Source organism: Juglans microcarpa x Juglans regia, chromosome 4D, assembly GCF_004785595.1.
Source record: "Juglans microcarpa x Juglans regia isolate MS1-56 chromosome 4D, Jm3101_v1.0, whole genome shotgun sequence".
In the NCBI taxonomy this organism is placed as follows: domain Eukaryota; kingdom Viridiplantae; phylum Streptophyta; class Magnoliopsida; order Fagales; family Juglandaceae; genus Juglans; species Juglans microcarpa x Juglans regia.
In genome coordinates this window covers 1471680-1483750 of record NC_054600.1, presented here as the reverse complement: position 1 = coordinate 1483750, position 12071 = coordinate 1471680, and the positions used below count along the sequence as shown (strand labels likewise).

The 12071-nt window shown below is 36.6% G+C and overlaps 2 protein-coding genes across 2 annotated transcripts; one reads left to right on the top strand and one right to left on the bottom strand.

Annotated features, from left to right (window-relative positions):
* The first annotated feature begins 1915 nt into the window (after positions 1-1915).
* LOC121261509 (paramyosin-like) lies at positions 1916-4157 on the top strand. Its single transcript, XM_041163932.1, has one exon. It carries the CDS (start codon positions 2052-2054, stop codon positions 3474-3476), a length of 1425 nt encoding a protein of 474 aa, XP_041019866.1. The 5' UTR covers positions 1916-2051; the 3' UTR covers positions 3477-4157.
* Positions 4158-7914: 3757 nt separating this feature from the next.
* On the bottom strand, positions 7915-10765 carry LOC121261511 (gibberellin receptor GID1C-like). The gene is made up of 2 exons (XM_041163934.1): positions 10405-10765; positions 7915-9470 (listed from the first exon to the last, which is right to left on the bottom strand). The coding sequence occupies exons 1-2, from the start codon at positions 10444-10446 to the stop codon at positions 8478-8480; spliced, it is 1035 nt and encodes a 344-aa protein (XP_041019868.1). The 5' UTR covers positions 10447-10765; the 3' UTR covers positions 7915-8477.
* Positions 10766-12071: the final 1306 nt, after the last annotated feature.

Below are 12071 nucleotides of genomic sequence, written 5' to 3'. Positions count from 1 at the left end.
GTTTTCTCCGACCCATTTGACAACTTCCTCACCAACCCCACTTCTCACGTCGGCAACGCCTCCGGAAGCTTCCAAAACGAGGACTTGCTATCTGATTCCACCAACGACATTGAGTTTCACTTCTCTTATCCCAACTTTCGGAGGAGTCAACTCGCTGGAACCGTTGAGTTCTACCAGCGCCACGTCTTCCTCTGCAACAAGAAAGAACCCTCAAGTTTGGCTCCCAAGAATCGAGGCCTCCGAGTTCGATTGCATGCCCAGGCTGCTCTCCGCCGCTGTGATGGCTAGGAAGGCTGATTTTATGTATATATTTCAGTATGATTTTATGGGTTTTAGTTTCGATTTTATTGAAGGTGGTTTTTTTAATGGATTTAAAAGTTTTGCTTTTTCTTGAGGCGTGATTTGGAGCCTATTGGTTTATGGGCTCTTTCCGAGCTTAGTGGATTGAAATATAGTTTTATTACTAGGTGATGATTGATGTTGTTTTACAAAAATATAGTTTGGTTCTGAATGAAGCATATAGTTGAATCTTTCATCATGTGTAATCAGGTCGGGTTGAAACACTTGATTCTTTCAGAACTAGTTTCGAATCAAATAATCTGGTAATCAGAATACAACTGAATCGGGTCAGTCCGGAATATGAATTTTCGTGTCGGGCTGGGTAAACAATCCTAATGACCAACCCTCTTGTATACTGTTCTAAATTTTATCTTTTCTTTTGTATTATTTGCTGATACATATCCCTTAAAAAAAAAAAAAAAAAAAAGGGAACAATTTTCTAGCCCCAGATTTTTGTGTTTTGTCCTTTTCTTATGTTAATCCACTCTCTCACATCTCCCATTCGCATTGCACCATCGTTTATTTGTGCCTCTTACTCCCTTTAAAAAAAAACAAAATATATAGACTACAGGCTAGCTAGAGATCCATATTGTTCATTGACAACCTCACATTTGGGCTTTGAGATTTCCTGGACTTAGACCATCAGAGTTGAATTTTAACCGAAAACAAATATATATGTGCTTGTAACCAGAAAACTCACTGCATATATGAGTAATACTATTTATTTTTTATTTTTTATCATCTTCTAATCATTTTATAATATAATAATAGATGATTAGAGATTATTTATTATATTTTATTTGTGAACCTATCATTTAATATCACATCATAAAATAATAAAAAAATAGATAATTAATAGATTTTTTCGTACATATATAGTGAGAAAGACATGATATAGACAAGATTAACAAACATACAGAAAAGATGGACACAGTTATAATCTCTCTTTCTTCCATTTCTGCAGTCTTTGATCATCTTGCCTTTCAGATTTATCCCTCCAATTCGTTGTGCAGTTTTATGTACCAAACCATCACAATTTCATCGGTTCAAAAATTCTACTCGAAAGATCTCATGTAACAAAGTTGACACAATATTAACGAATGGCATTAATTTGTTTAAGAAGTTATACTTTAGACGTTGATATCTATCATATCAAAAATAAGAAATGCTTGGTTTATAAATTATAAAGAAATATTATAAAAATAAATTTATGAACTAACGTAATTTAATACGATATATTAAACTATAAAATTTTATTTTATAAAATAAATCTGACGTATAATATTACATGATCCATCTATTTGGTATCAAAAATCATTAGGTATCGTTTGGATAGTGTGTTGAGATGAAATGAATTAAAATAAAAATTAAAAATTAAATAAAATATTTATAATAATAAAATAAGATGGGACGAATTATTTCGATCCAAAGAAGCCTATGGACGGCCCAACAACGCAATGCAATGCTATGTAACCCAACCATAGCTTTTCAGCTTCCAAAAAATACCTCCTTGGAATTTCCACAAACCCTCAAAAGCTGGGGCCCAAAGTTTGAATCCTCGAAACAGAACCCCCCAGACCGCTCTTATCCCTTGATGATAATATATATAGCCATCTCACTCTTCACTTCCCCACCAAAAAGGAATTGGCAAAACCCTAACCCTTGAATCACCAATCTCATTCTCCTTTCATAACAGCCTCAAAAAACAGAAAATGGCTAAAAAGAAAGTTGCTCCCCAAGCTAAAGACCACGTAGAAGAAGCCCCTCAATCCCAAGACGGAAGCCAAAGCCACAATAACCAAGCCAAACCAATGCATGACCTTGCAGAGAAGCTGCAGAGCCTCAAGTCCCTCAACTCTCTGCTTCTCAAGGAGACTTCTGAGCGCAGACAACAAGTCGAGTCCTTGGAACAAGCCAAGGAGACCTTGCAGGTCGAGTTGGCTCTGTCTGGGGAGGAAAGGAATGTCCTGGAGGCCGAGTTGACTCGGGCCAGTGAGGAGAGTTTTGCGTTGGAGTTGGAGAGGAGTGTGATTTGTGCTTTTATGGAGACCCAGATTGGTGAATTGGGTGCTGGGTTTGATGGGTTGGTGAGAGAGAAGGCAGAGATTGAGAAAATGAAGCGTGAAAGAGAGGCTGAGATTGGGTTTTTGAAGAAAGAGGTCAATGAGCTGATAGCTTATCTCGAAAATGAGAGAAATGGGCTGAGTCGGCTGTGCTTGGAGAGGGATTTGCTTAAGACGGAGATTGATGGCGTTGCTAAGGAGGCTAATGGGTTGAGAGAAAAAGTGGTGGAGATGGAGAGAAAAGAGAGCACAACTTTAGGTGAGATTGAAAAACTGCAAATGGAAAGTGAAGGGTTATTGAAGGAAAAGTTGGAGATGGAAAATGCGGTCAAGGGCTTGAGGAGGGAGAAAGAATCGGTTGAAAGAAATTTGGACGAGTCGATAAGGGTTATTGAGAGGTTGAGGAGTGATATTGAGAGGGCTTTGAGTGAGAAGGGTGAAGTTGAGAGGGAGAGAAGCGTGCAAGAACTGAACATTGGCGAATTGGAGAAAAAAGTGAGGGAATTGAATGAGATTGTTGCGAATTTGAGGGCAGATGAGGAAGTTTTGCGCTTGAAAGTTTTTGAGTTTGAAAAGAGAATTGCTGAGGCTATGGATAAGGAAAAGGAGATGACTCTGGAGATTAATGTCTTGGTGGAAGAGAAGAGGAAGACGGAACAAAAGATTGAGGATTTGAAAGAAGAAAGGGGTTCTGTTCAGAGGGTCTTGGATGCTACTACCAAGGAATCAGAGGCTAGGCAGCACAGGATTCAGGAACTGATTCGAGAGAGAGATGAGATTGTGGAGTTGAAGCTTAAACGAGAAAGTGAGATTGTTGAGCTGAACGAAGAGGATGGTAGACTAAGGAATGTTATATCTACATTGCGAGAGTCTTGTAGACATGAAGAAGAGAAGAACAAGCAATTAATGTCTGAAGTTACTCAATATAGGGATGCTTTGGATCGAGTTACACTTGAGAGGGACGAGATGCAAAAGGGTTTCTATGAGGAGAACAAGAAAGTGAAAAACATGGAGGCTTTGGTTTCAGAGAAGGAAAGGGGATTCAAGAAGCCGTGGAAGAGCTTGGCCGGATGAAGAGTGAAAACGAGAATCTGATGGAGAGAAATAAGGCCATGGAGAACAATTTGGAAGTTTTGGTGAAGGAAAAGGATTTGGTACAGAAGAACCTTGTCGAGGCCCAACGAGGAATTGATGAATCGATGGCTAAAACGGAATCGGCAGGCATTAATACAAAGCGGGTGTTGAGCATGGTGAAGAACACTGCAGCATGGGTGTGTCAATCTCAAGATGATATGGATGGTAAGAAAGAAGTAGTTATCAATGAGCACAATATAGAGGAAGAAATTCAGGCACATGTGGTGGAGTTGGATGCCATCAAGAGTGCTTTCAGAAACAAGGAGAAGACAGTGGAGGACATGAGGAAACAGCTTGAGTTTCTACAGAACTCCTTAGTGGAGGCACATAAGAAGAAGAGTTTCTGGACTGTTGTTTCTTCTGCAACAACAATTTTTGCTGCAGCGTCCGTTGCTTACGTTGCTAGAGGTCGCTGAGGTGCTCCTGTTATTTGAGCAAGTTGCCTTTCCTTCTAGGATCAATTGATCAAGTTCCTATTAACTAGAAAACTAATTCCGTTTTGCTACTTTGCGGGTGACTTCAGATAATAATATTTTCTCTCAATGCTACTGAAGCACTCTCTCTTGATGTTTACAACTATTTTTAGCTATAAAAAAAACTACTGAAATACTATCTCGGTAAGTCTGTTTAGCTGCTTTTTTCGTAACATGTAACAATCTCTATCCGTCCACACGCTACTTAATTATCATGTTTGCATCTGTTCTTGCTATTTTGTTTTCTTTTGAGGTTAGTTTGTTTATTATTCTTAACAGCTCTTATGCTCCTCGACTGTTGAAAAAAATATCAAGAAGAAAAACTGGAGTATCAAATGCATGCTTTGACTTTGTCCCATGCCAGTGTAATATTCCATCATATGGATGATAGAGGCTATACATTATCTTATGATCTACTGAAAAGCCGTGCAATATATGTCTTTTGAATCAGATTGTTCTTCAAAGCTTCAATGATAAAATTGGTTAGATATCCTTCTTGATGAAAGTGTTCTACTTCTGATATTATTTACAATAACCCCAAGTTTAATGCTATCACAATATAGCAAAGTACATGTACAATTGTTTGCATAACCGTCAATTTTGAATTATGTGACATTGTATGATAGGATGTGAGTATTATGTGTTCATAATTCTGGACTACTTATAATTATTCATACGTTATGGGGTTTGTCTACATATGGATGATTGGGTTGAACAGAGTTTTTTTTTTTTTTTTTTTTTTCATTTAGCTAAACTTTTTACCAATTAGATTGGAGTTGGGAGACCTGAGATATAGACATGGTTGGGTAGGTTGTTTCATGTCTGCTTCTGTTGGTGTTAGCTTAGAAGTAGTTTCTGGTAGCCTTTTGGTGTTCTTTTGGAGGTTAGGGCTTTGATAGGATAGCATGATAATTCAGGAGGTGGCAGCAATTGTGGAACCTGTAGATTACTGCAGCAGAGGTGCATAAGCAGAGCCAGCATCTGAACATAACTTCAGCAATACCTCTGTTGTAAGATCCGTTGCACATGTATTTATATTGCTAGGTGAGTCAAAAGTGGCTGTGCCTTTTTTGTTGTCATTCAATGTTAATCTTGGTTCTAAGATTGAGTTAACTTCATGAGGATTAATGATGCTACTCTGTGCTTCTGATCTTATCTAATCTATGAGGATTATGTATTTTGTTCAAGGCTGCAACCATAAAATTAAATGTGATGTTTAAACAGCCTTTTCTCTTATACCCCCTCTCTTTTAAGTTGAGAAAAAGGAAGAAGATGAAGAGGATGAGAAGAAGATAGATGGCAAGACGACAATTCAATTTGTATATTTTCGTCTTTCTGGGTCTTAGGTCATTCTTATAAAGTCAGATTTGTAGTTCTGAAACTGGCTTTTTCATCAGTGCTTATGATTTCCTTGTTTAATAAGATCATAATAACCCAAATTGGACTTTACATCTTAGAAAAAACTTTAAATGTTGGTGAAATATAGTTTCCTCTTCAAACGAACAAGAAATGATATTTGCAGTCTTAAGTTGTATTTAGATAGACAGTTCAGATGAGATGAAATGAGATGTTTTAAATAGTAGTTAAATAAAATATTGTTAGATATAATTTTTTAGTATTACTTTTATTTTTAAATTTGAAAAAGTTTTATTGTTTATTATATTTTTGTATGAGAATTTGAAAAAGTTATAATGATGAGATAAGAAGGTTTGTGTACCCAAATTTAGGGTATGTGAGTCTTGTGTACTTTTTTAAAAAAAATAAATAAATATGAGACTTACATTAAAAATATATATATATATATATTTTTAATATTGGACCTACCATTTTTTAAAGAAAGTGCAGGAATTTACACATCTAAGATTGAATGTAGCACTACTCTTACATGAAAGATTCAAATACAAGAAAAAATTGAATTAATCGGCAGGCCACAGACGCATTTAGTATTGACAGCTGTGCAAACAGATCCATCACCAAGAAAGTTGAAATGCAATTAAATCAGAAAATAATGTGCTGTTTTTTCCATTTAGAAAAATGCAGCTATTCACATTTCACACTCTCACATTTATGTTCCATCCGATTTCTGTTCGGCATTTCAGGGCTCAAATTCATTACCATAAGATATGGCTTAAATCTCCCTTCTTACCTTCATCGCACCAATATTTTTTTGTTTTTAGTGTTTTTTTTTTTTTTAATTTGGAAAGTTACAAGATATAAAGAAAATAGAATGCTATAAATGAAAAGTAGCATTGTAAAGCTTGGAATTTGGATTTCCTATAATTTTAGCCAGGATTTGGATCAGAAATAGACATATAAAGTGAATCTTCTAATATTTATTGAACATTCAATATGAAAAAATTTATTGGGATAGTTATAAATAAGACTTATTTTATGTATTTATCTCTCGGTATAGACTAGATTTCTAAAATTGTTTAAGATGAGCTTAGTTTCAAATGAGCACGAACAACTCAGATATTTAGAATGAGAAATACTCTAGCTACAGAGTAATTTCATAAAAGTAATTTTACAAAATGATGTTGCTTGTCAAATTATAAAGTTCATTTTATTGTAAAGTAGATCCGATAGAGCATATGAAATTACGTCAGATTGTGGGATTACTTTTGTGTAATCTCTTTATAACTGTATCACTTCTCTTTTAAAATTTATCCAAGTTAATTAGAGTAGCTTCGTTTGGTTCATTAACTCATCTCAACTCATCATTACAACTTTTTTTAAATTATAATACAAAATATAATAAACAATTCAACTTTTTCAAATCTCAAAATAATAATAATATTAAAAAATAATATTCTAATAATATTTTATCATCTCAACTCAATTCAACTCACTTCAACATCCAAACACACTCTAAAGCGCATTATTCTTGACAGCATAAACGTAGTACGTACGACTCTAAAAGCATACTTGAGCCTGCAGGTGATTCAAAAGTTCATTAAATAGGGCTGGCCTGTCTTTTTCAAAAGCTTAGCTGTTCGTTACCAATACATCAATATTCTTCTATCATTGTGAAAGCAAATCCCAAAGACATTAAAAAAGGGTTAGTCCTCACGTGGTCCCTTGGAAACATCCAAATCCCAACCCAACCCCAACCCCTCCATTATTTTGTACTTTGTGTAGTATTTTGAGTTTTCCATTCAAAGCAGAGCAGAGCAGAGTCCTGCTTTTGTATTTATCAGGGCATCTCAAGCTCTTAATTACTCATTTTGAAAAAGGAATTAACAATGTTAAATCAATCTGGGTCAGTCCCAAAAATGGACCAGGCAAGCTTAGTTTGCTTCCATTAGTATAATCAGTAGGGATGTACCCTTTCAGTATTTGAATCCATGAACAAAACTATCTTAGCAATTAGGTGGTGATCTGACTTGTTACCAAACAAGTCAAGCTTCAGAAATAGCAGAAACCAAATCAACCAACTTGGGTTGGCGTACGAGGTTGAGGTGATAACAGAGAACTTTGATTAGGATCCGTCCCTGAAGAGTAATCTCCAATAAGAAAAACAGTAATCGGAAACACAACCATAAAATCATCCTTCCCGTGCAAAAGTGCTTAGAAGAACCCCATACCGGTCTAACATCATCCAACCCCATGGCCAAAGTCTGAATTAACTCTCTCAACCCTGCACGCCACCTAACTCTCTCAGCCCCCGCCTCTGAATCTGTAACCCCCTTACCATCAGATGACCTACTTCAACCGTCCAACGCCATTACCACTGAACTGAGCCTCATCAAAGCACCGCCTCTCACATGGGGAGGCAACTCTAAATCAAGCATTGTCAACGTTTCTAAAAGCATGCTATTTACAATTGCCAAGTACACCGTCAAACAACAAAACATAGGAGACAACCCTGAAATGAAATGGGGAGGAAAAAAAAAGGAAAAAACAAATAAGCAAACACTCTATATTAAGCTAGAACATATGTACGTACATATAGGATTACAATACCATGGACATTTTCCATCCACGTTCTAAAATTAGATATATATATATATATATATATTTATATAACACTAGCAATGCCTGATCCCAATTGATCGGCCACCAAATGTTACCCCAACACTCTTCTTCCTCCCTTTCCTTGCCGGAAGGCAGAATGGGTAATCTTAAATTTGATGTCTGCTAAACTAAGTCAGGTGGCTCCTGCCGCCATAAAAAACTTCATCAAACCAATTCCACAGTTTTCCAGACAACAGGATTTCCACCACAAAAACAGTTTTGGTCCAGCTACATGCTGAACCATACCTTCTGCACCCAACAATCAAGCCCAGCCACCCTTATACCAAGAAGAGAAACCAGACCCCAAGAAGCAGAACGGTAGCGATGCCATGATGAATAAAACAGTAAGTAGTATTTCTACACAATCTTATATACTGCACGCAACCTCTTAAATACCGACAGGGATGTCAAGCAGTTGTTGTGAATGACTGCCTGTAGGCAAAAGTTAAGTCTATTAACAGTCAGAACCCACAAAGTTACTTATCTCATCCATGACAGTATAGAAGTGATTGTTGTTAGGCAACAAGTAAAAGCCAATTGTTGCCTGCTCCAGATATAAAAGTTTCACCTTTTGGCCAGCCTTCTCGAGCCCCTTGACATAAGCCAACTGCCGGTCCTGAATAAGGTCCAAACTAGCCACCACAACAAGGCTCTTGGGGAACTTAATTCCTTCAAGGAAATTACCCTTGGGACCGAATGGGTTACAAGCTGGATGGTCTCTATCTTCCCCTTCAGGTAGGAATGCTCTCCAATACCAGTCTCGGTCTTGGATAGTAACAAAGTATTTTCCATCTAGCCGCTTCTCAGATTCAGTTCTCTCTTGCCCACCAAACATAGGGTTGAGCAGTATATTGCCCAAAACTTCAATGTCTGACTCTACTGCTCTTAAAGCAACATGATGTACAATGTTACCTCCAGAACTATCCCCGGCCAAGTATATATGAACTTTCGAGTCCTTACTTCGAAGCCATGAACTGGAATTAACCCAGTTAAGAGCAGCCCAACCATCATCATAAGCACATGGGTACCTGTTCTCGGGTGCACGGCGATAATTCACAGAGACCACAACAACCTTACAAATGGCCACTAGTCGACGACATAGCGTGTCATATATAGCGCTGTTTGCAGAGGAGTGAGCAAAGCTTCCACCATGAAAAAAGATTATGACCGGGACAACCTCACCAGTCACAGGCTTTTCAAGATCAGCAATGTTTAATTGAGGCTGTTCCCCATCAGCAGGACGATAGATCCGGCTAAGGAGGCTGGTACTACGGTCAATGATTACATCAAATGAGAAAACTCCCAGAACCGGCTTTGTATTAGCTGGTACTTTCCTATCAAGGAACTCTGCTAAGTGCCGGTTGAATGTACCGTCAGGGCGGCGAAGAAGATTGTAAGCCAACTTGAAATTGGAGATGAGGACCCATGTGTTCAGAGGTACAACCATCTTTGCACAAAATGAAGTAGAAAAAGGAAAAACAGAAAACGTCACAACTCAGCATAAGATATTCACATGACAAAAAAAGTAAAGACACCTAGCTGAAACATTTCCTTGTCAACTAATCATTAAAAGGAGGAGATCCGTCTGCCAAGAGTGGCAGTAGTACGTGCAACAGACTCCTCACCCTTTTTTTCGGAAACTATATGCAATTGATTCGGAAATCAGGAATAACAGGAGTAGGAAAACCCTAGAAAACACAAAAGCAAGAAACCACTTCGATACATCTTCATATCAAAATCATATTCTGCAAAAAAAATATTGGCTAATGCTCAACTTTCCCGACCAAAAGCATAAGCTCAACACCAAAAATAAGCAAGAAATCAACCTGACAACTTGTTCTTCATATTCTCTTGAAAACCCAAAACTCCAAAAACAAAACTGAATCAACAAAACAAAAAGCTCTACTTCTTAAAAATATTATCACAAACCCATGACAACCAAGTAAAAAAGAATTACTAATCAAAGTGGGAAAAAAAATACCTTTTATTTAATATCAAAACTCCATAAACATTTGTCCCTCAACAAGACAAAAATCAGGGGGTAAAATCCAACTTTCAAGAGCAAAACAACAACCTCAGAAACCATATCTCCAAGCATCAATAAACTAAAAAAAAAACCCATTTCTTATTTCAAATTCCCAAGTAAGACTTCCCCAGTCCCAAACTAAAAATAGCAAGCAAAAAGAAAAAATAGACAGAAATAAAAGTTCCGAAAACAACTTCTCTATTCTAGAAGCCAAATACCCACGAGAACCAAAATACGTAACAAACCCATCAAAAGCTTGCATATTTGAACGCATAGTCATCGAGAAAATGAACGACAAACAAAAAGTAGAAGCAATCCAAAATATGAACAAATCAAACAGAAATCCAGATAATACCTTGGACTCATTGAGGTTGACTTCATTACTAGCAGCCATCATAACCGGTCCTTCAGAGAAAAGTTTCAACAGCAAAACCGCAAAGAAACACTCCAATTAAAGATCCTTCAGGAGAAACAGAGAATACCCACTTTCACGAGCCCTCACATGTTCAAAACCAAACACAAGAAGCAAACCACACAAGCCCTTGATCTTTATTTCTACTAGCTCGCCCTTGATCTTATTTCTACTAACTCTTCTTATTTCTACTAAATCACTATTCCAAAGCAAACAGCCCCTAATTCATCTCTGTCCTTTCTCCCCCCCTCGTAAGATAATGTTAAATCTCAGTGCAATAAAACAGACACGGAGAGAGAGGGGGAAAGGAGCATTGAATGATAAGAATAGCGCATGTTAGCAAACATGTAAAGACAAATGCTAACGTACGACAGTGGCAATGCGGACGAGAGAGACGACAAAGTGAGCGGCCGAAAGAGAACTGTGGCGCGGGACCCACCTATCTAAACTATAATTATTTTTTATTATGTGATTTTTTCTTTTTTTTTCCCCATTTTGGACTTTTTGTATTTATGTATGATTTATGACGCAATAAATGTCTTTCAGAAAAATAAACGTTTTTCTTTTATTTTTCTCTCTGTTTTCGGGAACGGAGGGACAAAACAGGGGCTTTCCGTGCGTGCGGCAGACGACAGAGCACGTGAGGACAAACGGATTCCGTCAGAATCTCCTTGGAGCTATATCAAATGACTTTTATACCCTTGTTTGTAGCTTGAATCTACGAAAGTGCCTTTGAAAGAGAGAGGACAGTTTTGTCTGTACCCTATTGTTTTGTAATGTAATTAAGCAAACTTATGCTTTTGGCTTTTGGAATGTCCATAAAAAGATCTCAAAATCTGTTCAATCACCTAACTATTTTTTTTTTATATTTTTTGTATATTTTTTAACAAATTATATGGACATAAAAACACTTCCAAGGGCCTTTTTTTAATATTTAATTTTCTATGGAAAATTATAACTAATTTTCAAAGATATCATTTCTCTTGAAATATAAGTTGAAGATGAAAATTCAATCACTAATGATCAATCATTCCTCATTTCAGTCCTTAAAAAAATGTTTTGATACCCAAAAAAGAATGCATGAATTCTCAAATTGGAGTGAGAAATAAAGTGTCAAAATTAATTAATAATTCGAAATTCATGCTGTAAAAGAAGTGCATATGAGACTTTACCTTTAACTTTGACAACGGTTATATTGCTTTTGACACACAAACTTTAGTGAAACTATAAGGGAAGGATATAGCTCTTCACAATAGTCCCCTTTAATGTTAAAAAATAATCTCGGATAATCCTAGCAGGAGATGTAAGTCAGTAAGAGAGATAGGGATTTTTAAATTGTTTAAGTCATACCAGCACTAATGCACAAATCCTCATCATAACTCCGTATCTAAGCATGCTTTGACTATACTAGTATTAGGAATTAGGATGGGTGACCTCCAAAGAAGTATTCGCGTTTATCATTACTTTTCACCTGTTTTTTACTATTTTTTATTACTATTTAATATTTTATAATTATTTTTTCACTATAATTCACAGAATATTTGAGATCACCTTACTACCCAAATACAACCTAACTCAAAATATCTAACTATCATTCATAAACTGTCTTA